Source organism: Helianthus annuus, chromosome 2 (genome assembly GCF_002127325.2).
Source record: "Helianthus annuus cultivar XRQ/B chromosome 2, HanXRQr2.0-SUNRISE, whole genome shotgun sequence".
NCBI classification, from domain to species: Eukaryota; Viridiplantae; Streptophyta; class Magnoliopsida; order Asterales; family Asteraceae; genus Helianthus; species Helianthus annuus.
In genome coordinates, this window is record NC_035434.2 from 173,351,696 (window position 1) to 173,378,785 (window position 27,090).

Sequence of the window (27,090 nt, forward strand, 5' to 3'; positions counted from 1 at the left end):
AAGAACAAGGTCTGGGCAGGAAGCAGTTTCTCAAAGAGGATTTGAAGATCTCAAGTTCAATGAAGACCATGCACTGATCAAGGGGGAGTTTGTTAATGCACTTTTGGTGATAAGTGCAAGTCTTCCAATATTTAGGGTCTCTATTGTACATGTACTCAAAGTTAGTCCCAAGATGTTCCTAGGGACAATTTGTCCAAGTTTTGGAAGGATTTACTTAGTCAGAGTTTTTGTATAGATGTAGCTTTTGTCTGAGTTTTGTGGCAAAAGCTCTGAGCTTTGTGCTATTTGTTCTTGTCCGGGCTTTCTAGTTAGTCTTGAAAGTCCGGGTTTCACCTTGTATATATAACTTTATATGGAATAGACAAGGTAACGATTTCTGTGTGAATTTCTGTGCCCTAATCATTGTGTTTTGTCTGGCGGCGCTTTGTGTGAGTGACGTCATTCATCTTCATCAAGAATACTCAGTGTATTCTTGATTTCTCTCTCAAATCCTTGCATTCTTGTGTTTCATCTACAGTGGTTGATCATCAGGTGGATTCCGCACACCTGTTGGTTGCTTTAGCTGAGTGAGATCTTGGATTAGGAGGCCTTACATGAAGTATAAAAGCAAATAGAGTAAACTGCTAAATTCGTCCCTGAGGTTTGACTCAGATTGCTAGATCAGTCCAAAATCAAGTTTTGTTGTTAAAACAGTCCCTGAGCCTAGTTTCTGTTGCTATTTAAGTCCAATAAATTAACACCGTTAGAACCTCTGTTAATGAATGGGTAAAACTGCTAAATTCGTCCCTGAGGTTTGATTCAAGTTGCTAGATCAGTCCAAAATCAAGTTTTTTGAATTTGTTAATTATAAACTTATTTAGGTATATAATTTTTCTAGACTTGCATTAATTTTTTGAATTTGTTAATTATAAACTTATTTAGATTATAAACTTATTTAGGTATATAATTTGCAAGTCTAGAAAAATTATTTGTTAGTTATTTTGATTATTATTATTATTATTATCATTAAATGTTTACTAATTATATACTTAAGTATTTAAATAAGATAATACTTAATTTAAATAAAATTAGTTTTAAAAATATAAATGTAGATTTTTTGAAGAGCGCAATTTAACCGGCCCAGCCTTAAATACTGATTTTATTTTGATGTTGTTATTGTTATTGTTGTTGTTACCATGTAAATATTTAGTATTTATTTAAGGATTTAAATAAGACAACAGTTAATTTAAACAATATTTAGGGTAGACTTGTAATTTATCTTAAATTTTAAGACATTTAAGAAAATATATAATGCATTTGGTACAAGTATTGATGCATTAAGAACCTGTCATTTACCATTTTTTTTCTCTTGTGATATTAATGATTTATTCAACGAACATAAATATAACTGGACCCGCCTTAAACTGTATTTGGGTATTATTATTGTTATAACTTTGTAAATATTTAGTAGTTATATACGTAACTATCTAAATAAGATCACACTTAATCTAAATAGTATTGAGTTATAATTAACAAATTATATACCTAAATAAGTTTTTAATCTAAATAAGTTTATAATTAACAAATTCAAAAAATTAATGCAAGTCTAGAAAAATTATATACCTAAATAAGTTTATAATTAACAAATTCAAAAAATTAATGCAAGTCTAGAAAAATTATATACCTAAATAAGTTTATAATTAACAAATTCAAAAACTTGATTTTGGACTGATCTAGCAACTTGAATCAAACCTTAGGGACAAATTTAGCAGTTTTACCTATTCATTAACTAAGGTTCTAACGGTGTTAATTTATTCGACTGAAATAGCAACAGAAACTAGGCTCATGGACTGTTTTAGCAACAAAACTTGATTTTAGACTGATCTAGCAATTTGAGTCAAACCTCAAGAATGAATTTAGCAGTTTACTCAAGCAAATAATATATTTACTGTCATTTCCCGCTACCAAAACCCTCGTTCACCGGAACTTCTAAACCCTAACTATTCACCAACCGTCACTCCTCACCGGCGACCGTCGTAATCGAACTCACTCAACCGTTTTCCGCACACACCGTCGTGTTCTGCCGTAGTATTCCGTACCGTATGTTGATTTCAACACCGTCGCGAAGCTATAATTAACCAGAAAAGCCGTAAATCGAACAGAAGGTTCTCAAAATGAGTACGGTAGACAAGATGTTAATCAAAGGTATCCGGAGCTTTGATCCGGAGAACCGTCACGTCATCACGTTCTACAAGCCGTTAACGCTCATCGTCGGTGCTAACGGTGCCGGAAAAACTGTAATGCTTTTCCGTTTATGTCGTACTTGTTTAGGTTTTCGTTGATCAAGTGATTTATTCTGTTAGATTAGATGCCATACTGTTTGCGATCCTGATTATGATTAAGTGTGTTTTAATGATTTTAGTTAGTTATCATTTAGTTATTTAGGTTTTAGTTGATTAAGTGATTGATATGGTTAATTTAGATGTTACACTGTTTCTCTTCAATTTCATTAGGCAAAGTGATGTGATGCTGATTATGATTAAGCGTGTGTTGTTGATTTTATGTGATTTACATTTAGTTATTTAGGTTTTAGTTGATTAAGTGATTCGTGTCATTAGATTAGATGTTATATTGTTTCTCGTCAATTTCATTAGGCAAAGTGATGTGATGCTAATCATGATTAGTGTGTTGTTGTTGATTTTGTCTGATTATCATTTAGTTGTTTAGGTTTTAGTTGATTAAGTGATTGATATAATTAATTTAGGTGTTATATTGTTTCTCTTCCATTTCATTAGACCAAGTGATGTGATGCTGATTATGATTAAGTGTGTGTTGTTGATTTTATCTAATTGTCATTTATTTTGGTTTTAGTTGATTAAGTGATTAATATCGTTAATTTATGGTGTTTTGCTGTTTCTTTTCAATTTCACTAGGCAAAGTGATGTGATGCTAATCATGATTAAGTGTGCGTTGTTGATTTTTTGTTACGATCTTTTAGTTACTTAGGTTTTAGCTGATTAAGTGATTAATACCGTTAGATTAGATGTTACATTGTTTCTCTTCAGTTACACTAGGCAAAGTAATGTGATGCTAATTATGGTTGAGTTAGATTAGATGTTAATTTTATCTAATTATCACTTGGTTTGGTTTACAGACTATTATTGAGTGTTTGAAGCTCTCATGTACCGGTGAATTGCCACCAAATGCTAGGTCTGGTCAGAGTTTTATCCATGATCCCAAGGTCCATTCCTCTCTGTTTGTGTATGCATACAGATACTACTGATTGAAATCGTGTGTCTGTATGATCTTTTTGTAAGTTGGTTTTTATATGTTTGTGAATTGTGAGGTGTCTAGCAAGAATGTTTGGAATCACTACGGGTGCAAACGAGCTGAGCCGACGAGCTCGGCTCGGTTTGAGCTTTGTTTTCAAAGCTCGAGCTCGGCTCATTGGTAGTTTCTCAAACTCGAGCTCAGCTCGGGCTCGTCTCGTTTGTTATCTATTAATTAATATTCAATAAAAATAATATAAATAATAGACTCGTTTAGGGCCTTAGGCTCGCGAGCTCGATAAGTGAAGCCCGGGCTCGTTTACTAAACAGGCTTATTTTTAGGTTCGGGCTTGGCTCGTAACACAAGTGTAAATAAGCTCAGCTCGGCTCGTTTTCTAGACAACTTATAGGGGTGAATGTTTAATGTTATTAAATATTAATAAAAACTAATATTACACTAAGGCTCGATAAGGCTTGATGCTCATCAGGCTCGAGCTTGGGCTCAATAAGTAAACAAGATTTAATTTAGGCTCATGCTTGGCTCGGGCTCGGGCTCAATAATGCTCGGCTCGTTTCAAGCTATATATCGAGCCGATCTCGAGCAGCTCGCGGGGCGCTCGGCTCGTTTGCACTTGGAATCACATGCAAAAGAATCATATAAATTGTGTTTTGAAAACTTTAGCATTCTTTGTTTGTATGAATAGAGAAATTAGGAAGCCCAAAAATGATTTGAAGTTGTGTCAAATGGGCCTTCAAATGCGTTTTACGGTTTTATCCTTTATGGTTATGGTTTATGTAATAATTTTAAATGGATGGAACGTGTGGCTGTGTGGGTGTAGGTTGCAGGGGAAACAGAAACAAAGGCTCAGATAAAGCTGCGGTTCAAGACAGCAGCGGGTAAAGATGTGGTGTGTATAAGATCATTTCAGTTGACTCAGAAGGCTTCTAAGATGGAGTACAAGGCAATTGAGAGTGTGTTGCAGACTATAAATCCTCACACTGGAGAGGTTCGTTAATGATCCATTAACACTTGGCTTTCTACCATAAATTTACATCTTTATAACATTGATTTCGGATTTATAGACATTTTATGGCTTTTTAATGGATGTATTTGGGTTATGGTCTAGGACATAGTTATCAAATTCGCTTCAAGAGTCGCGATTTCAAATTGGTACACACTGTACCATACAGAATAGGCTTTCGATCCAATTCGCGAATTTCGATTTCGATTCAATTCGCCCCGAAAAGGCAGCGACTAGATTAGAAATTTAGAACTTTTATGTTTATGTTTTTGTCTCTGTTTGATATTTTGGATTAATGGATTTTGTCATTTAATATAATGGTTTTCGTTTCGACGTAAATTTATCCCGGCAATGAGCCAGGTCAAATATAATACGTTTTCGTGCTTATTTTTTTGCGTTTTCTGTTGGTCTACGTTTTGATTTAAATTTTGTTCGTAAACGAGTCGGGTCAAATATTTGACGGCATAAATTCGAGTTACTTCAAGTTTTGACGCCGCCGCAACGCACGGCGGGTCATAATACTAGTTTAATATAGTTTGAGGAAGTGCTGAAGGTTTTGTGGGAGATGTAATGATATTTATACATTCTCTGTTTGTCATTATTCATGATTGAATCTATTCATACCCTGTTGTATAAGTTCTTATTGATGTTTTTGCTTTTCAGTAAAACTAATGTACCCTAGCTTCATAAAATAAGTGGATTTGTGTGGATCCGGACATCCGGTATGTATAGATTAATAAGTATTTGCTCAAGATAACATTCTATAATTTTTGTAATGCAGAAAGTGTGCCTTAGCTATCGGTGTGCTGACATGGACCGTGAGATTCCTGCTCTTATGGGTGTCTCTAAAGCGATTCTTGAAAATGTTATATTTGTACACCAAGATGAGGCCAATTGGCCTCTGCAAGATTCTTCAACTTTGAAAAAGAAGTTCGATGACATTTTCTCAGCTACAAAGTACTCCCTTGATCTTTGTTTATTTCCTAACTTAGTTATATTAAAACTTTAATGACTTATATACATCTCTAGAGCTATGCGGTTAATATCGGTTATCGCTCCCCATGTAAAATATCAGTACCAATATTATCGGCGATTTTGACCAATATTGACCGATATATCATCGATATTCCCTATATCAGTACCTTTCTTCTTAGTTCCGCCGTTCGTCTTTCTTCTTATTGCTGCTATTCGTGTTTAAGTCTTAATTGTTGGTGTTAATGTTAGTGTTTTAAGTCTTAATCAGTTCCTACTTGCTACAGTTGTTAGTGTTAAATTGGTATATATATATATAAAAATTCTGCATGACATGAAATTACCGATATCCCGCATATATCTCACCGCGATAACCTATATCTCAAATATCGGTCCTTGACCGATATCCGATATTTTACCGCATTAACTGCATCGCTTTAGAGTATCAGATATAACATCAACGGCTGTCTTTCTGAATGCTTTAACATAAAACTCTACTTCATGTTACATTCTATATGCTTCCATTTAATGCATAGATGACATTTGTAAGGCTTAATTGTTTTCTTGGACACTGGTTTTTCACATATTATTGTTTTAAATTTGGATTTGAAGATATACAAAGGCCTTGGAGGTTATCAAAAAGCTTCACAAGGATCAGGCTCAGGAAATTAAACTTTCTCAAAAGGATTTAGAGAAGCTTCAGCTCTTGAAAGATTCTGCATACAAGGTTTATACTTCTTCCCATTTTTAGGATAATAACATCAGATTAACTATGTGAATTTTCGTACCATCGTTTATGTTTGGCTGAGAATGCTATTGTAGTATTTTAGTTTGTTACTTCCAGTTTTAAAGCAAATTCCAAATAGAGTGGGTATAAAGATATTATATATTGCCAATGATCTCTAGATCAAGTGGTGGAAGGCTTGCATTTCTCTTGAGCCAAACGGGTTTTACCGGTAATTTACTCCCACTTGGTGCGGAGTGAGGCACTGGTGGGCAATGATAGGAGACCCAGGGAAACCTGGGTTTAATCCTTGAGCCAAACGGGTTTTACCGGTAATTTCACCGTCGTGCCTACGGGCGGGTAGGTTATTGGCTTTTCCCCGGAATTGGTGGTGGACTCGGGTTACTCTCGGAGACTCCGTTTGGTCCAGTGGGTGCCCCGAGAGTGCTCGGGATTGATTCTGTTGGCCGTTAAAATAATAATAATAATAATAATAATAATAATAATAATAATAATAATAATAATAATAATAATAATAATAAAGATATTATATTTGTAAACACAGGTTAATGAAAATTTTACATGGGCTTCAGATAGGAAAGGACACCTTGGTTTTAAAATGCGCGCATAATGCGCGATGCCCCCGATGTGCGCCGATGAGAGCGCATCACCACATCTGATGCGTTGCGTTAATATTACGTTGATTTCGCATAATGCGCTCGTCGCATAATGCGCTCTGATGCACACATCATTGTTTCTTGTGTTTTTCCCCAGATTTTGTGAATGGGTTGGGTTTTTTTTAATAATTAATATCTTAATATGCTTGATTTGGACCATTGTGGTTCCTAAACACTTTTTGTGGTTCTAGTAGTTTGCTTGATTTGAACCAAAAAGCACAACTCTTATCTTCTTATTATGTCATTTGTTTTACTTTAAGTATGTTTTTGTAAGTTATTATGTATAAATATCTTTTTTTAAAAAGAGCGCACCACGCATTAGATTTTTGGACCAAACGCATCGGAGCGCATCACGCAATTTAAGACCAAGAATGACACTAGTCATTTGCATTTGATTTGTTCTTGTTGCTAGTAGTTTTAGAAAAGTTATAAGGTATTTGAAGTATATTCATGTCGCTATTTTGAAGAATCATAGAACTTGTATGGTCTGTCTGATAAGTTGTGTATGCCCTTTTTGTATATGCTCTGGCTGCAATTGACCAATTTTGTAGATTTTTTCCAAGTTGGTATATTTAGAATTTACGGAAGCTATAGGTAAATTGCTTCACATGACCTTGTTGTTTACTTGGCCCACTATACACATGTAATGCCAATAATAGCACAAACTTTACCAGCGTATCTAATATTTGTATTGACTTACATTCTCTGTTGAGTTTGTTTTCATTAATTTTGGAGTTTTTGGTCCTATAGCTTCGACAAAGTATCACTCAAGATCAAGAAGAATCAGAAAGATTAGGCAGTAAAATACAGGATTTAGAACAAATTATTCAAAATGTGGATTCTAAAATTCGTCAAACTGAAGCTACACTGAAGGAATTCCGTAATCTTCAAGATCAGGTTACCACCAAGATAGCTGAAAGAAGCACTTTATTCAAGGAGCAAGAACAGCGTCATATGGATTTACAAGAAGAAAATACTGGTTTGTAACTTATGCACTTACTCTAGTTAGAGTTGGCAATTTTGACCCGTTTACCTAAAAATGGGCCGATTTGGGTTGTATAAGTATATTATCTCCAACGTTTCAAAGGCTTGGCTAAAATAGAAACAAGTCAATTGGGTTGACCGGGTCAAAAGGGTCGAAAGTCGCCTAAAGTGTTATCAAGTGCTTTAAATCTCCTAAACCGCTTCATTAAAAATACTAAATTATATCTTTAACAATATATATATATATATATTGAAAGTTTTAAATACAAAAGGGTCTTAACATGCGACGGTGCGGGAGTGAACAATAACGTGCGTAATTAGGGTTAACCCAACCCATGCGTAATTATGCAAATATCGTTCGTAATTACGTATTATAACGTGCGTATCTTAAAAATGAACACGCGTAATTCACTTCGCACCGTCGCACGCTAAGTGGCTATTGTACGTTAACCTCCCCACGTGTGTATATATATCTAATTGTCTCTTACGGAGTTATATATACATATTCTATGTCTTTTAATACCATTTTTTTATACTGATTAGATACCGATGAAGAATTAAGGGAATGGAATAAGAAGTTCAATGAAAGGATAGCGGTTCAGGAAGATAAACTCAACAAATTAAATAGAGAGATTGAGGACATGGAGACGAAAAGCTCCAACTCTCAGCAACAAATCAATAATTACATTAAAAACGTCACCAAGCTTCAGACTGAACTTGAAGTATAAATATACTACTTAACACTAGTTTTTACCTTTTTATGTGTGTGTATATATATATATATATATATATATTGTAACTAACCGGTAGCTCTCTTTTGGACTCAAGATTTGTACAAAGTTGAAGGAGGAGAGAGACTCGACAATACAGGAGCTTTACAAGCAACACAACTTGGGGTGTCTTCTGAAAACTCCTTTTAGCAATGAAATGGCTTCAAATTATACAAGTCGTATAAAGGCAAGACTGAAAGATATTGAACGTGATCTAGAGGAGAAAAAAGTAAGTTTTATCTTATCTTCTCTAATTAAATACACTTTAAGTAGAAACAGGTAGTTTTCATCTGAAGGGATCCTTGAAACTTGCATGTGTTTTATAGCACATCTGGATTTTTAACTAAAAAAGGCCCCAGTGCTCGGAGTTTTTGTGGCGCTTGTCTGCTTTTATGCAAAAAAATGAAATTTCATTCTGGTATACATAATTAGATTTAGAGTAAAGGCCATTTCATCCCTGAGGTTCGGCCACTTTTGCTACTTTCGTCCAAAGGTTTGTTTTCCGCATCTAGATCCAAAAGGTTTGAAATCTTGTCGTTTTCATCCAACTCGTTAACTGCATCCATTTTTCTCCGTTAAATTAGGGGCATTTCTGTCTTTTTAGACATTTTTATTAAAATAAAAACACAGTAAGAAATAAAGATCCACCTCTGTTGACTTTCTCTCCACCCAAACCGTTTAATCTTCACAAAAATGTCTAAAAAGACGAATGGGGGGGTGGTGGGGTGGGGTGGGTGTTTAGGTTTTTGGGTGGTGGTGGGGTGGGGGTGGGTGTTTAGGTTTTGGGTGGTGATGTAGTGGGTTTAATTTTAGGTTATTGGACACTTGTCACTCTATAAATCCTTCTTACACTTCTTACAATTAGGAGCCTTTGTAGAATAACTTGACCCTTACTCTTAGATCTAATTTATTACACTAGTAATCCACTTTTTCTGAGTAAAATAATCAGGATGTTTTGTGAGTATAAAATAAACTTTGGCCGGCTTTAGACCTGTTTCTTTTCACAGTTTTTTTAGATTGAACCAGTCATGACTCTTTAGACACATAACCAACATCAACCCATACTTGTGTAATACGGTCAAAATTCTTCTCTCTTCTGGAATCCTTGTGAATCTCAATTTTCAAAATCGATTCAGTTGTTAGGCGTGCTGTTTCTCTTTTATATACTTAACCTTGTTTCTAGTTATTTTTTAGAGATCCATGGATGAAGAGCTTCAGGTAGCATGGGATCTCTACAGTGATTCAAGCAAACGATGCGAAGAAGCTAAGGCTGATAAGGATTCTAAATTAAAATTGAAGGTTTGCGTGCAGATTTTTACTCTTGAAGTGGTGGTTTTATTCACTGACATTTGGATTGCACTAAGTTTGTAACTTTATGCAGCCTGGCATAATACAACGGAAAAAAGAAAAAGAAACCGAGCGTGATAATTTGGAGCTCGAAGTTTCTAGTTATAATGCACATCAGATTGATGAGAAAGAAAAGAAGTTGGTAATGGTCCTTATGTTCAATACTTCAATTACGAGTTTGACTTTGTTGTCACCTTAAGGTCGGGTGATATTTTTTTTTGCTTTTTTCCAAAATGAACTAACCCACACTTTGGAATGTCAATACTAAAGATGATTTGGGTTGTATTTAATCTCAACATGCAAATCAAGAAGTTTAGCTATATTGGGAAACATGTCAAATGGGCTGGAACTAGGGGTGTCAATCGTGTTGGGTTGCAGGTTGGCGGGTTGAAATGTTCAACCCGAACCCGACAAATATTATTATTCGTTTCAAGAGTTTCAACCCTAACCCGCACACACATAAATTCGGGTCAACCTGAACACGGCCCGTTTAACCTGTGTATTTTTAAATGGGTCACACATGTTGACGATTTATAAGCGAGTTGTTGGGTTTTAAGCGGGTTATCAATAACATGTTTAATGGTGAGTATGAGCGTGACAAGTAAATAATAATATAATATAATGTGCCAAAACTAACATTATTATAACTAACCATTTAAATGGAAACGGAAAAAAACAAATAATGTAAAAGATTTTTTTCTCTAAATAGTTAAACGGGTTAACGGGTCAACCTGAACCCGACCCATTTTTAAACGGTTCGTGTTAGTCGACCCAAACTTGTTTTTTCGTGTCAGGTTTGGGTCGTGTCAAGAGCTACCGCCCCTAGTTGGAACACACCCAAAAACTATTGATAGTGCATATAACCTTCTAAATCATTTTTAGTTAAAGTTTTTTATTTTTATTGTAATAGTTTTTTTTAGGCATTTATTATTCTTTTGTTTTTTGGACAAAATGTTAGCGGGTAAAGTGGTGAACCCAACCCTGCCTGTTTCATTCATTACTGTTTTGACCGGTTACCGCCCAAGACCATTGTTCTTATAGTTTTGGATTCATTGGGAATTTAATCTTGTTTATTTGGAACTGGTAGGTTATTGAGCAAAATAGATTGAGTACGCTTCTTGTCCAAGGAGAATTTGATGATAAAATACAGGCAAAGTCGATAGAAGTACAAGTTCTTGGAAAGAAAATCAAAGATCTTGGTCATGAGAGAGACGTCATAAATGCAGACGCCAACGAGAGGATTAAACTGTCTTTAAAGAAAGAGGATCTAGAAAATCTCAAGAAAAAACACAAAAAAATGCAAGTCGAAAGTCTATGCTCTTTTTTATAGTGTTAAATGCCATTTTTGTCCCTGATGTTTGGCCAGTTTTGCGACTTTCGTCCAAATGGCTGTTTTTCCGCATCTAGATCTAAAAGATTTGAAATCTTGCCATTTTCATCCGGCTCATTAACTCCATCCATCTTTCTCCATTAAGTCATAGGTATTTCCATCTTTGTTAACCTAAAGGGCAATTCGGTCCTTTTCACTTTATGTACAAACATTTAGCATAACGTACAAGTATTTAAAATACTGAATTGTCCTTTACGTTTACAAAAAAGACGAAAATACCCCCGTTTTAATGGAATAAAATTGATGGAGTTAACAAGCCAGATGAAAATGGCAAAATTTCAAACCTTTTGGATTCAGATGCGGCAACACATACCTTTGGACGAAAGTCGCGAAGCTGGCCAAACCTCAGAAACGAAAATGACATTTTACTCTTTTTTATATATAAACTTGCATCTTTTTTCTAGTCCTTCCTCATTGCTAATATTTTTTTTTTTTAAAAATAGAATGGATGAACATAAGAACAAAATAAGGGGAGTCCTGAAAGGGAGGCTGCCTCTAGACAAAGATCTGAAGAAAGAAGTCATGCAAGCTCTAAGGTTGTCTCCTATGCATGTTTAAATATAAATTATATAATGATCATCGTATTATACTATTATGTAACTTTACAAACAACTATTTAACATGCATGCATTTTTGCTAGCCATTATTAGACAATCATAAGATAAAATCATCAGTTTAAGCATGTCTTTATCTCTTTCAATGCTGGTAGATTCGTATTCTGATAATCTCCTATTACTGCAGTGCGATTACAACCGAGTATGATGATTTGAACTCAAAGTCTCGTGAAGCTGACAAAGATTTCAATGCAGTGCAACTAAAAATACAAGAAGTTAACAATAATTTGGCCAAATTACACAAGGATAAAGACTGTAAGCCTTCTTATAGTCCTTGGCACTTCTTTAATATGCTTGTAAAAGTTTTTTCTGCTGGATTGTGTTCTTGGCTTTAAAATGCGCACATAACGTGATGCGCCCGATGAGCTGATGAAAGCGAATCGCCACAGCTGACGTGTTGCGCTTACGTGGTGCGAGAATATTGCGCCGATTTCGCATAATGCGCTCGTCGCATAATGCGCTTTGATGCACGCGACATTGTCTATTTTGTTTTTTTTTTCTGCTTTTATAAAATGGGCTGGTTTTTTTCAATAATTAATACCTTAGTATGCTTGATTTCGACCATTATGGTTCCTAAACACTTTTTGTGGTTCTAGAAACATTTAAGTAAGCTTCATTTGAACCAAAAAGCACAACTCGTATCTTCTTATTACGTTGATTATTCTAGGTTAATAAGTAATTTTTTTTATAAAGAGCGCATTGCATACGTGATACGCCCACATCGCGCAACAGTTTTTTTGGACCAAAAGCATTGGAGCGCATCACACAATTTAAAACCAAGATTGTTTTTAGATATTAAAATGAAAACAGTTAAATTAACAAATAAGCACCTTAATATTGTATTCTAGTATTCCTAATACCTTTTCTTGCATCTTTTTTTTATTGTTAATGAGTTAATCTTTCCGATTATATTGCAGCTAGGAAGAGAGTTATTGAGTCAAAGCTTCAAACTCTGGATCGGCAGTCTGCCAGCATTGACTTTTATACCAAAGTCTTGGATGTGGCTAAAGAAAAAAGAGATGTTCACAAAAGGTTACTTTCAAACCGTTTGATAACTTTTTCTTATGTTTGACACATTGGAGATATAATACAACCCCAATCGACCGGTTTTCAAATATATATTAGTCTAAAACATGTCGTTGGTTGGCTTGATCCATCCAAAATTTCGCCTATATTATGGATTTTGTAAGTGATTGATGTATTAAATATGAGTATACAACCACAAAAACTGTACTATTAAAACAGTATCTAACTTGGTTCAACTTTTAAGAATTAGTTTAGAAAATTTTAAAACGAGTAACACTTTGGTTGGCTATCGATCTGTTTCCATTATTCACATTCAACCCGTTGGAGATAAAGCATAACTAGAATTGACCCACTTTGAACTTTCTTTTGTTGTTTTTGGAATTTTTAGGTGATTATTGGAACTTGTATTTCATTTAAAATGTTGAAAACAATTCACATAACACTCTGTGCCCGTTTTCATTACTAGTTAAACTTTCACATTTGACCCATTTTAGATAACCCGGACGGATCTATGAATGCTTTTAAGTCTGTATTTATTTATAGATGATTAATGTATCAATCAGGATTTCTAAATCTGTACTACATTACCATCAAAACGATACATAATCTGTTACAGTAATCGGACTTTGAAGGTTAAAAACAATCCTGTAACACGTTGGGCGACTCGGCCCATTTGACCTGTTTTATTTTCAGCTAATCTTTTACATCTGACTTGTTGGGGTTAAAATTTAATGTGAATGGACCTATTCTCAAGCATATTGGTTGAAAAAGGACGGGTTAGGTCAACTGTTCAAAACTTTTTTCATCTGCAATTTTTTTGGATTTTATAGATGATTATTAATGTGTTAAATTTGGTTACAAATTGCCACCTATAGGTACTGTAACATGTTTATATTATAGTGCTAACTGAATTCACTTGACATTTGAGACAGCAAGTACAACATTGCTGATGGTATGCGACAAATGTTTGATCCTTTTGAAAGAGTTGCTCGTGCACATCATATATGCCCTTGTTGTGAACGCCCTTTTTCTGCTGAAGAAGAAGATGAATTTGTTAAAAAGGTTGATTTCATTTCTTCAGTTATCAAATAGGCTAAAAGATAATGTGAATATAGGCCCCGCAAGTATTCGAAAGTTTCTATTAAGGCCACATAACCATTAAAGCAATGTTTTTGTTTATGCGGATTCTCAGATAACAGTAATATGAAAATGCTTTCAAATTCAAAGCTTATGTCATAAATAGGGTTGTAAAAATGACAAACATGCCCCTGAGTTTACAAAAAACAATCAAAGCTAGATGGATTGTCAGCGCATATTTAAGTAGATCCAGAGGTATTTTTTTAATTTTACAACTCTAGAATTGACAAGCCTTTTGCCATCTGCATAAATAAAATTAAGAGAAAAATTGTCCCTGGGGCTTGGCCGGTTTTGCGACTTTCGTCCACAATTTTGTTTTTCCTCATCTGGATCTAAAAGGTTTAAAATCTTGCCGTTTTCATCTTGCTTGTTAACTCCATCCATTTTTCTCCGTTAAGTCGGAGATATTTTTGTCTTTTTTGTTAACTTAAGGGGCAATTCGGTCTTTTTCACTTTATGTACAAGCGTTTAGCATAATGTACAAGTATTTAAAATACCGAATTGCCCTTTAAGTTTACAAAAAAGACGAAAATACCCCTGATCAATGGAGAAAACTGGATGGAGTTAACGAGGCCGGATGAAAATGGCAAGATATCGAACCTTTTGGATTCATATGTAGAAAAACAAACCTTTGGACGAAAGTTGCAAAACTGGCCAAACCTTAGAGACGAAAATGGCATTTTACTCAAAATTTAATACGATACTTGGGTAGCCTCTAAAGTATTCTTTAGTATTTGCTATACCTAAATATAAAATTATAAATCTTGAACGAGTTATCATTCATGCTGTTCTTTTACCAAAATAACCCTATAAGAGGTTTTTATTTTCAGCAAAGAGTCAAGTCTGCGACTTCTGCTGAGCGTATGAAATCATTGGCGGTGGAATCTTCAGAAGCAGAATCCAACTATCAACAGCTGGAAAAACTTCGTCTATTGTATGAAGAATACAACAAAATTTGCAAAGAATCTATTCCCATTGCAGAGAAGAACTTGATTGACTTAAAAGACGAGTTGGAACAAAAATCTCAAGCCCTTGATGATGTAATTCTTGATTACAATAGCTCATATGAATATTGTTTCATAAGGTGAACTCATTATTAACGTAAATCAATAAGTTATGTAGGTATTGGGTGTTTTAGCTCAAATAAGTTCGGATAAGGACGCAGTTGAATCGTTAAAGCAACCTGTAGACACTTGTGACAGACTTCTTGGTGAAATAGAAAGGCTGCAGAAATCAGTTGATGATTTCGAGGATAAACTTGAAATCAGCGGGGTCGGCGCCAAGTCTTTGGAAGAATTGCAGCTTGAGCTTAATACCGCACAAAATGCCAAGTATGAATCGATAATTAATTTATTATGATAATCTATACATAGAAAAATTATGTATTCAAAAGTTTTCATTAAGGCCACCCAAGTATACATTTTGAAAACTTGAGTGGCCTATGTATACTACATTTTCCCATTTAATTTCTAGTGAGTTTTGGATTTATATTCTTCCTGGGCTGCAAACGAACCACACGAACACGAACACGAACAAGGTCTTGTTCGTGTTCGTTTGTTAAGAAATATAGGTGTTTACGAACTGCTCATGAACACTTGCCGAATGAGATTTTATGTTCATGTTCGATTGTTAAGGAAATGAACGTGTTGGTTAGCGAACACAAACTAATGTTCATGGACACAAATGAAAAGAGAAGAACACAAACAAGCGTTAATGAGCATAATATATAATACACTAGGATTAGGTTCAAGAGTGAACACTAGTGTATTTTGCGAACTGAGTGAACTAATCCTGGCCATACACGTGTGTAAATCAATGGCCAGGATTTGATGATGAAATTCTAGCCATACATGGGTGAAAATCAATGGCCAAGATTTGTTCACTCAGTTCGCACATAAACTAGTGTTCACTCTAGAACCCCACCCTAATACACTAATACTTATTAAGTATTTTATTTATCGGAATTTTGACGTGTTTAAATAAATATAAAAGTTAAAAAAACACTAATGAACTATCGAACATAAACGAACACGTTACCGAACATTCACGAACATAAATGAACATTCACGAACATAAATGAACGAAAGCAGCCTTTATTCATGTTCGTTCATTTAATTAAACGAATGAATTTCTTGTTCGTGTCCGTGTTCGTACCTTTATTAAACAAACGAACAGAAATGAACTTCCTGTTGAACGATTCACGGACTGTTCGCTGAACGTTCAGCCCGTTTGCAGGCCTAATTTTTCCTAATGATTTATAACTGGTTTCATACAGGGAAGATTTGGAAAGGGAATTGGGAAAATTGAGTGATGAAAGAAGGCAACTGGAACATGATTTACAAAGGGTTAATAACAGATTGCATGAGGAGAGAGCAGAGAAGGTGAAAGTAGTGAATGCTTTGAGTAATCTTGACAAGGTCGAAAACGAGCTTGAACGAATAAATGAGGAGATAAATCAAGTGGACATTGACATCAAGGTAATTCGTTAGAGGTCAAAAGATGGACATGTTTGTTAAAAGGTCAAAATTAGCCCCGGTGGGTTGGCCCATTTATGTTTGTAATGGACATATTAACTTCATATCGAGATCCTTATAGTTTGTTAAAGGCGAAAAGATGGGTGGGTTTGGTAACGGGTCAAAAAGTAATTTAGGGAAACAACTTAGGTTTGGTAACCTCTGAGATGGCTAATAAGAGAAACTCAGGTTATGGTAAACCAATTTGGTTTCATGCTAGGGCGCTCGACTACGGAAGCAATTCACATTTTGCGGAGACTAATGGAGAAGTACAGGGAGAAGAGGCGAGATCTACATATGGTGTTTATAGACCTTGAAAAGGCGCATGACAGTGTACCACGTAGACTGATATGGGAAACTTTGGAGGATAGAGGAGTCGGGAAGTAGTATATAGACATAATTAGGGATATGTATGATAGGACTAAAACTAGGGTCCGTGCGCCTGTAGGGGATACTAATTCTTTCCCTGTGAAGGTGGGGCTCCACCAAGGGTCTGCGTTAAGCCCGTTTCTTTTTGCAGTTGTATTGGATGAGTTGTCTAAGTCAATTCAAGAGGCAGTTCCGTGGTGCATGCTTTTTGCAGATGATATAGTGTTAGTTGCGGAGACTATACAAAGCCAGAACGCGAGGCTAGAGGATTGGAGAGCAGCTTTAGAGGGCAAGGGTTTGAGGATTAGTCGCTCTAAGACGGAGTTCCTCTATTGTGATTTCAGTGGTGCAGGTGAACGCGGACACTCAGATTACCATCGAGGGTCAATTGGTCCCGCAAACAACTCAGTTCAAGTACTTAGGATCGTTTGTGCAGAAGGACGGGAGATAGACAGTGACGTATCTCATCGCATCCAGGCGGCTGGTGTAGGTGGAAAGTAGCCACCGGGATTTTGTGCGACAGGAGATTCCCAACTAAATTAAAGGGGAAGTTTTATAGGGTCGCAGTTAGACCTGTTATGCTGTACGGGACAGATTGTTGGGCCATCAAGAAGACACAAGCGCACAAGATGGAGGTAACATAAATGAGGATGCTAAGGTTTCAACTGCTCTAGTATATCGAACAAGATAAGGGAGGGGAGATTGAGATGGTTTGGGCATGTGAAGAGGAGGCAACCAAGAACCAACAGAGTCTATTAGAGCAGTTGAAACCCTTACAGTGGAAGGAAGGAGGAGTAGAGGTAGGCCCAAGTTGACTTGGGACAAGCGTATTAGGCATGATTTATAGATCAACACCTCTCTGAAGACATGGTTCAAGATAGGAGTACGTGAAGAGGTAGGATTAACGTTAAGGACTTTTAGGGGTCGGTAGAGTTGTGTCCTAGCTTTGTCTTAAGCTTAGTTTTCTTGTACACTTTAAGTCGGCCTACGTCGGTTGGGTTTCTTGTTTTATGCCTATTTGGTGTTTTTTCGATGATGGGTTTCTTGTTCTATGCTTATTTGGTGTTTTCTAGTGATATATTTGTTATTGCTACGCTTATATGCTTATATTTCCTTCTTTTGTTGCGTTTACGTGTTTGTTGTTTAAACAAACTTATTTTTAGGTCCGGGCGCAACTCATAAACAAGTTCAAATAAGCTTGGCTCGGCTTGTTTACTAGACAACTTTAAATACGGGGTAAATGTTATTAAATATTAGTAAAAACTAATATTACACTAAGGCTTGAGCCTGACGAGCTTCACATGTCAGACTCGAGCTCGATAAATGAACGAGCTTTATTTTAGGCTCAAACTCGGCTCGGGCTTGGGCTCGATAAGGCTCAGCTTGTTTCGAGCTTTTTCTTGAGCCAATATCGAGTAACTCGCGAACCGCGCAGCTCGTTTACACCCTTAGTTTGGTGACTTGCTAACCTTTTTAAGTTTCTAACTTTTTATAACGAACCTCTAAATGCCCATATCAAGAAAAGTATGTATTTCCCAAATTTTCATTTTTTTCTGGGTTTCAGCAATTAGAAGAAGCCGTGGGTCCTTTATCCAAGGAGGTGGAGAAATATAGAGTCGCTCATCAAACCATGAAAAACAAAATCGGCGAAGAATACGAGGAGCAATCCGAGTTGAAGAGAAAGTATCTTCAGGGTGTTGACACACTTGATAAATTGATCACTAAAATTGAAAGGCAACGGCTAAATTTGTCATTTCATTATAATTAATTATAATTAATTAATCGTCTCTGCTGACTTCCACTGTTTTTTTTTTTGTACCAGGTATGAAAGAGAGAATATTCCCGAGAAACTAAACGATCTGAAAGAAAAACAAGCTCTAGAACAAGTTAAGCTTCGAAATTACAATAATAAAAAACAGGAACTCTCAGCTGTTAAAAATGAAATTGCGGATCGGGTGCGCAATCAAGATTTGTTAAGACGTAATATTGATGATAATTTGAAATATCGGGAAGTAAAAGCGAATGTAGAGGCTTGCACTCGTGATATTGAATCTCTGGAACAAAGAATGGTTGACATGGGTGGCAGTTCTGCTGCTGAATCTGAACTTGCAAAACTTAGGAAAGAAAAAGAGAGACTTCTTTCGGAGGTATGTGGGACACTAGAAACCCGACCTGACCCGTTTAAAAATACGGTTCGGGTTGACCCGTATTAAAAAAGGTTGGGTTTGGGTTGACCTTTATAAAACGGGTTGACCCGTTAACCCATTTAACTATTCAGAAAAAAGAACTTTCTATATTTTTATAGTTTTTTCTGTTTCTATTTTAGATGGTTAGTCGTAACAATGTTAGTTTTGGCACACTATATTATTTAATTGTCACACTCATACTCAGCGTTAAACATGTTATCGAAAAACCAGCTTAAAATCATCAACATGTATGACTTGTTTAAAAATACGGGTTAAACAGGTCGTGTTAGGGTTGCCCCGAATTTATATGCGTGCGGGTTAGGGTTGATTTTTTTAAACGAATAACAATATGGGCAAAAATTACCACCTTTAAGTGACATTTTATTAATATTATGGTGGCATTATAGATTTATTATAGGCTTCTACTATTATATTAATACTAAGACTGTAGTATCATTGTTTAATACTATCATTATATTTCTACTGTGAGTATATTATTATCTGTCCATGCCTAATAATGGTATGAAAATCATGTCATGTTATATCCTTTTTTTCTGGATTTGGGATCATATATTTGATATTATCTGAATGTGAATGAGAATGAAAAATTCTGCTCTCTTTTTCAGCTAAACAAGTACCAAGGCACTGTAGATGTATATCAGAAGGCTATATCAAAGAACAAAATTGATCTTAGAAATCCTGAATATAAAGACATTGACAAACGATATTTCGACCAGCTACTTAAACTCAAGGTGATTCTGAATTTTTTTATTTTGATTTTGTTTTAAACAAATGACCTTCTCTCCCTTAGTTTTCAGTTCTTGCAATGCTATTCAGCTGATGTTTTTTTATTTTATTTTTATTTTTTTTTTATACTTTTTTACAGACCACTGAGATGGCCAACAAGGATCTGAATAAATATTACAACGCACTTGACAAGTGAGTTTTTTTTTTTTTTTTTTTTCCTAATTTCTTGCTTTGATACACGTTTCTAATATAACCTGTAAACTGCAAAAAGCTTCTTACTTAATGTTCTTTCTTTTTATTAGGGCACTCATGAGGTTTCACAGTATGAAAATGGAAGAAATAAATAAAATAATAAGAGAATTATGGCAGCAAACGTATAGAGGGCAGGATATAGATTACATCAGCATTCATTCAGATGCTGACGGTGGTGGTACACGTTCTTACAGCTACAAGGTAAAGTCCTTTAACCGCCAACTATTTCTAATCTTCAAACTTCAATTATGGATTGTTTTTTAATTGTAAGTTTAGGTCGTTATGCAAACCGGTGATGCTGAGCTGGAAATGCGTGGAAGGTGCAGTGCTGGTCAGAAGGTTTGTCGTATCTCTAACCCATAAGTCTAAAAGCACGCTATTACTAAATCTGTAGTTTGTGGTATGCTGGTATGCCCATTGTATTTTGGGTAAGATAAACTTGTGGGTTACCACTCACGCTTTGCAGCGGGTTCAAAACGTAGATAAAAATAAGCAAATCGTGAGAGTTAAGGTTGTTTGATGTTTTAGTTTAGGTGATAAACATGTCATTAATAGTTGAGGGACTAAACATGTCATTATTAAAGTTGAGGGGCTAAAGTTGTGTATTATTAAAGTTGAGGGTCAGGGGCTAAAGTTGTTTATTATTAAAGTTGAGGGTCAGGGGCTAAGGTTGTTTATTATTAAAGTTGAGGGACCATCTGTGTACTTTTGTAAAGCTAGGGACCAATTCCAAAACTTTGGTAAACCACAGGGACCAAGAATGATGTAGGGTGTGATGCACCTTTGGCGACTTTAACCTCTTATGCTCATTTAACCCGTTGGAGATTAAAAAACAACGGACATTGACCCGTTAATAAGCACGAGTCGAAATGCATACTTTACAAGTTCTGAATGATAATTTGCGAACGGGTTATCAGGTACTTGCTTCCCTTATAATACGGTTGGCTTTAGCTGAAACTTTTTGTCTCAACTGTGGAATACTTGCACTTGATGAACCAACCACCAACCTAGATGTCCCAAATGCTGAAAGTCTTGCTGCAGCTCTTTTAAGGTAACTGTTTTTTCATGTTTTACGTTCATTAAAATGCCATTTTCGTCCCTGAGGTTAGGCCAATTTTGCGACTTCTGTCCAAAGGTTTGTTTTTCTGCATATGGATCCAAAAGGTTTGAAATCTAGCCTTTTTCATCCAGCTCGTTAACTCTTTCTATTTTTCTCTGTTAAGTCAGGGGTATTTCCGTCTTTTTTATCGGCAATTCGGTTTTTCCCACCTTATGTACGAGCATTTAGCATAAAGTACAGGTGTTCAAAAGACCGAATTGCCGTGTAAGTTCACAAAAAAGACGAAAATACCCCCTGACTTAACCGAGAAAAAGGGATGGATTTAACAAGCTCGATGAAAATGGCAAGATTTCAAACCTTAGGACGAAAATCGCAAAACGGGGCAAAGCTCAGGGACGAAAATGGCATTTTAGTCTTGCCTTGACATTTTGACTTCACGCGTTGACTTTTATCTGGTTTCCAGAATAATGGAGGATAGAAAAGGACAGGAGAATTTTCAACTGATAGTTATTACTCACGATGAGCGATTTGCTCAGCTTATTGGTCGACGGCAGCACGCAGAAAAGTATTATCGTGTCACAAAAGATGACCAGTAAGCCTAAACTATGTTCGTAATAATTTGGATCGAAAGGTTAACTTTATGAAGATTTTTACATAAAATTATCGTCTTTTCAGCCAGCACAGCATCATTGAAGCCCAGGAAATCTTTGATTGAATCACAAGACGGTGTGATCGGTCTATATTTATGGTCAACTGTGTTGTACTGACTCAGTGTGCAAAGAAGCAAATCGTGAGTCAATCTGGTTTGGTTTTCTCAGTGATCTATTTGTGCTGTGTTGATTTTGGGCATATGGTTAGGTTTTGAAAATGATTTTCTGCCAAACGGAACGTAGATGTGCATCTTGGTTGCATTTGTTAGCTTTAATGTAGTTTCATGTTTGATGCTTTTTGTTGGTATCTAGGCATGTGTAAACCGAACCCAACCACTACTAACACTATTCATATGACCACCATGTTCTAGTTTCTGACTCGCATCTAACCCATTTTTAGGCAAATACAAAAAAAGTGTCCACGTGGCTGTTTTTTCTTGCTAGTGTAGAAATAGTTAGTGTTAATTTTTCTATCCATCGAGAGTAAACCTTACACAGTTACACCACCTCTCTTCCACTGGCTCCATAGTCTAAGATCATCGCTATTGTAGAACCGTATCCTACATGGGTCTCATAGTCGTCGAATATTCGATTGATTTTGGACCCCTATTTATGAGTCTTGTGGTAAAAACGATATCGGTATATCTTACATGGATCTTATACTTGTCAGATATCTGATTGATTTTGGACCTCTATTCATGATCTTTGGTGGTTAAAAGATACCATGTATCATACCCGGTGGGATTCTCATCACCTAAAACTAGACGCCATGAAATGTTAAATACTGTTAAATACTAGGTACAGTTTTAATATTTTTAAGAATTGTAAGTTTTCAAAGAACTCAAGTAAATCTAAAGTATTACACTATCTTAGTGTATTTGGTTTTCATGCAAATGTTGTATTGGTTTTGGGTAATTAGATGGGTATCATCCAATACCTAATCAAGAATACATAACCAGTCACATTCTTGGTTATTAGGGTGGTTGGGGTGGGAAACTGATGGAAGCTTGTGATGAGTGATAGCACACTGCCGCGAGTGTGCTATCACGTGTGTTCGAGGCCAAACAAGAGATGGGTATCGCGTGTGATGGAGTGTGTGTGTGTGTGTGTGTGTTTGACTTTGGTGTTGAGATGTTAAGTTGTGATTGGGAGTGATGAGTGATAACTGTTACAAGTGTGATAGTGTAAAATGTGATGAAGTTAGAGGTCAAATGGTGATTGGGTATGGGGTGTAATGGGTGATAACCACCCTTCCACCCTCGGGGTAATACTCATCTTTTATGTCAGACTTTGCATGTCGTAACCCGAAGAACACCCTATACACATTAATTACACATGACATCAACCTATATACTACCTTGAGGGTACGATGTTGGGACCCTTCCAACGAGTTTCGTGTGATGCTTCTTGCTTAACCCAAGTCCAAGCTCACGAAGAAGGTCTCAAACTTGGTTTTTATATCACTTTAACACGGTAAGCTAAATAATGTGGCAGTCAAAAGCATGACATGTTACATTGCTATTAGTTTTTCGTAAGGTTTTGAACCCATATCACTTTGTGAAAGACAAACACCATATCATTGGTAGTTTAATCATTTATCTACTACTATTCTTGTTTGTTTAACCCAAGGGGGGAATTAGGACATGTGACTTTATAAGTTTTAATCACTAGTCGGCACTAAATTGGTTTGTTCATAAATGGTAGCATGTGCATAACCCACCACACAAAAACACTTTCTCTCTAATAATGGTGGCCATGTGGCGACGGTGGCGGTGGGGTTGGGTGGCTTGTGGTGGTGGGGACCGGAGTTATGGGATCCTGTCCTTTCCCCATTGCAACTTGCCCTTTAAATCTCATGATCATGTCCTTTGGATTTATTCTTTATACTTTCAATGAATCTTATTGTACTTATTATTATTTTTTTGTCATACAACAAAAATGAAGTAATTAGATGGTGTTTCTTATTGGTGTGAATTAGAGATGGTTATTTTTTTCTCTCATTTTATTCTTTTGGATTTGTTTTATTTATACCATCTTCAATGGTTAATGCCTCTTAAAGGGTATTTTTCGCATCATAACGCCCTTTTAAAGGATGTGTAATGGTTAACACCCTTTACGGCCATTTGAGTCATCACTTTCCATTTTTTCCCTTTATTTGGCATTATGTTAGAAACGTCTCTCCCTTTTCATGCCCCTATAACATCAGGGGACGGTATTAAAAATGTTATCAGGCTTATTCATGCCTTTATAACGCCCATTACCCATGGTTTGCGAATTAGTGAATTGGTTTTCGGGTTATTAGAATTTGGTTGTTTTTAAGGTCAATTTGGATTCGGGTTGATTTTAAGGGAAAATATCAAATAGGAAGTTTATTTTGGCTAGGAAATGTAGGAAACAATAGGACTAGGACATGTGGCAACGTTTCAAATAAAGAAAAAGAGTATTTTCGTCAATCCAACCCTTTCTTCTTCCTTTTCAAAACCAAGTAACTTCAAAACCCACCGTCTTCAAACCATTTCTTCACTTTCTATCTCAATAATCACTACATTATAGTGCGTTTTTCATCACCAATCAATGATTCAAACACCCGATCAACGTGTTCTTCAGTTTTTTTTGAAGAAAACTCAGTTTAATTTCATACAAAATCTCGTTTTTTCCGGTGATTTTGAAAATAATCACTCGATTCATTCGATTCGAGCGCTGATAAGTGTTTCAATCATTCAAAATTCGTCAACTGTTGAAAAAATCACTTCGATCCGTGTAAGAAATTCTTTAATTTCATTTTTACAATCTGGGTTTTTGATTTAGTTATTGCGTTTTACGATCTTGGCGGGGGTCCGGGTGCAGCGCCCCTGGTAGCGGGCTCCCAGGGGCGGCAGCCCATGGTGGGGTCCAAGGGGCAGAGCCCCTGGCTGGGGTTGAATTGTTGTAATAAAAATGCATCAGAAAAATTATTTTTCTGGAAATTGCATCTAGAAACTGCATTCGTAAACTGCATTGGTTCAGACAGTTCAAAGCACAGACAAAACTATTGTCATGGTTCAATGCGTTTTAGAGAGAACACTTTCTTTGGTGTTTTTAGGCAATTGCGTTTTAAAACTAAAACATTTTTATGTGTTTTATGGCCATTGCGTTTTAGAAAAACACATTCTTGAAGTGTTTTTTGTGCATTGCGTTTTATGTAACACACTTTTTAGGTGTTTTCAGTCAATTGCGTTTTAAAAAGAACACTTTCTTTTGTTTTTTAGGCAATTGCGTTTTAGATTGAGTCATTTTTAAGTGTTTTCTGGCCATTGCGTTTTACAAATAAGACATTTCTTTATGTTTTTTGTGCATTGCGTTTTAGGTAAAACATTTTTTTATGTGTTTTCAGTCCATTGCGTTTTAGAAAACAGACATTTTAAGTGTTTTCTAGCCATTGCGTTTTAGAAATAAGACATTTGTTTGTGTTTTTTGTGCATTGCGTTTTAGGTAAAACACATTTTTATGTGTTTTTAGTCCATTGCGTTTTAGAAATAAGACATTTATTTGTGTTTTCTGGCCATTGCGTTTTACAAATAAGACATTTCTTTGTGTTTTTGGTGCATTGCGTTTTAGAAAAATGTCATTTTTTAGGTTTTTTTTTTCATTGCGTTTTACGTAACTGTGGGTTTTTCTATTGCGTTTTGCGCAACTGGGTTTTTAATTTTTTTGTTTTTTTGAAAATATAGCAATAGTATACTCGTATTAAAGATAAAAAAACGCTCGTTTTTTTGGTGCAATTTTTATAAAAAAAAATAATGTCGTATGAAAGAGTTATTAACGTTTAAAAAATGGAGGGAATTGGAGGAGAGAGAAACTATTGCCTTGGATTGACTAGAATCCCTCTAAAGTCCTAAACAAACTCACGCGCCTCTTTTCTTCATTTCAATTTCTATCATTTAAGAGTTAAATGCTTGGTTGGTCCCTGTGGTTTTCAAAAATTGCAGACTTGGTCCCAGTGGTTTACTAATTACACGTGTGGTCCCAAAACTTGTCAAAAATGCACTCGGTTGGTCCCCAGCCCTAACATCAGTTAAATTTCTTAGTTAAGTCCATGTCAAATGACCAAAATACCCTTACTTATTAACTCTCTTTATAATTTTTGTTTACTTTTACTTCCATCATCTTCATCAGGCAGGACCAATTCATCTTCATCACCATCATCATCTTCTTTCACAAATCTCTCAACGCATTGACAAAACTGATCTAAAAATCAATGGGGTTAGGGTTGCTAGCTTCTAGAACTCTCCGATCTAGGCTTCTATTCACAAACCCTAGAAATGTCAAAACCATCGTCTCAACACCGGACCTCCACAAACTGGAAGCCGCAGCTGAACCGGCGGCGGTTGAGCCGGATCTCCCGAAGCGGACACCTGTAGCCGGAGCTAGGGTTCATTTCCCCAATCCAGATGACGTCATCGAGGTTTTTGTGGATGGATATCCGGTTAAGATCCCCAAGGGGATGAATGTTTTGCAGGCGTGTACGGTTGCAGGTGTTGATATTCCGAGGTTTTGTTATCATGATCGGTTATCTATTGCTGGTAACTGCCGTATGTGTCTTGTTGAGGTTGAGAAGTCTCCGAAACCTGTTGCTTCGTGTGCAATGCCTGCACTTCCAGGTTAGGTTTTTGGTTAAGTTGGTTTTTGATATGTGAATTGATGTTTAGATCTTGTTTTGGTTTAGTTAAATTGGCAGGATGTGTTTGGTTCTTGTTAGGTATAGATGTTTGTTGGAGTTACTGATTAGTTATGTACCATAATATAATTGAAGTTTAGAATTTTGGTAAATTAGCCTGCAAAATCAAGGGTTTATTAGTATTTTGATAGCTATAGATGTTCGTTCTGTTGTAGTTGGGTGAAGATGATGATGGTGATGAAGATGACTTGGTCTGCTGATGAAGATGATGGAAGTAAAAGTAAACAAAAATTATAAAGAGAGTTAATAAGCAAGGGTATTTTGGTCATTTGACATGGACTTAACTGAGAAATTTAAGTGATGTTAGGGCTGGGGACCAACCGAGTGCATTTTTGACAAGTTTTGGGACCACGCGTGTAATTAGTAAACCATTGGGACCAAGTCTGCAATTTTTGAAAACCACAGGGACCAACCAAGCATTTAACTCCATCATTTAATCTTAGCCCTTGATTAACTAAATGGATGGTCAAGATCACTTCCTAGCATTCTTAGACAAATAAACTTCCTATTGTATATCTACCCTAATTTTAATGAACTTAATTAAAAAGAGAGAAACACGTACATTATCAAATAAAATAATATATATAATATATTTATATGATTTGATTTAAGTTTGAATCGGTTGATGACCCATTGACATGTCAAAATCCGTAGATAAAATTTTATTCTAATAAAATTTTAGTTA

At 35.8% G+C, this 27,090-nt stretch overlaps 2 protein-coding genes across 2 annotated transcripts; both read left to right on the forward strand.

Annotated features, from left to right (window-relative positions):
- Positions 1-1,927: 1,927 nt before the first annotated feature.
- Positions 1,928-22,061, forward strand: LOC110927276 (DNA repair protein RAD50). The gene is made up of 27 exons (XM_022170935.2): positions 1,928-2,276; positions 3,134-3,220; positions 4,088-4,255; positions 5,052-5,227; positions 5,855-5,969; positions 7,394-7,622; positions 8,171-8,349; positions 8,456-8,626; positions 9,592-9,696; positions 9,779-9,886; positions 10,832-11,043; positions 11,578-11,670; positions 11,876-12,003; positions 12,666-12,780; positions 13,707-13,836; positions 14,742-14,951; positions 15,034-15,242; positions 16,187-16,388; positions 18,358-18,527; positions 18,616-18,940; positions 19,606-19,731; positions 19,866-19,918; positions 20,029-20,179; positions 20,255-20,317; positions 20,896-21,029; positions 21,502-21,630; positions 21,714-22,061. The coding sequence occupies exons 1-27, from the start codon at positions 2,154-2,156 to the stop codon at positions 21,751-21,753; spliced, it is 3,951 nt and encodes a 1,316-aa protein (XP_022026627.1). The 5' UTR covers positions 1,928-2,153; the 3' UTR covers positions 21,754-22,061.
- Positions 22,062-25,800: 3,739 nt separating this feature from the next.
- On the forward strand, positions 25,801-26,729 carry LOC118488434 (NADH dehydrogenase [ubiquinone] iron-sulfur protein 1, mitochondrial-like). Its single transcript, XM_035986019.1, has 2 exons — positions 25,801-26,328; positions 26,561-26,729. Exons 1-2 carry the CDS (start codon positions 25,926-25,928, stop codon positions 26,566-26,568), a joined length of 411 nt encoding a protein of 136 aa, XP_035841912.1. The 5' UTR covers positions 25,801-25,925; the 3' UTR covers positions 26,569-26,729.
- Positions 26,730-27,090: the final 361 nt, after the last annotated feature.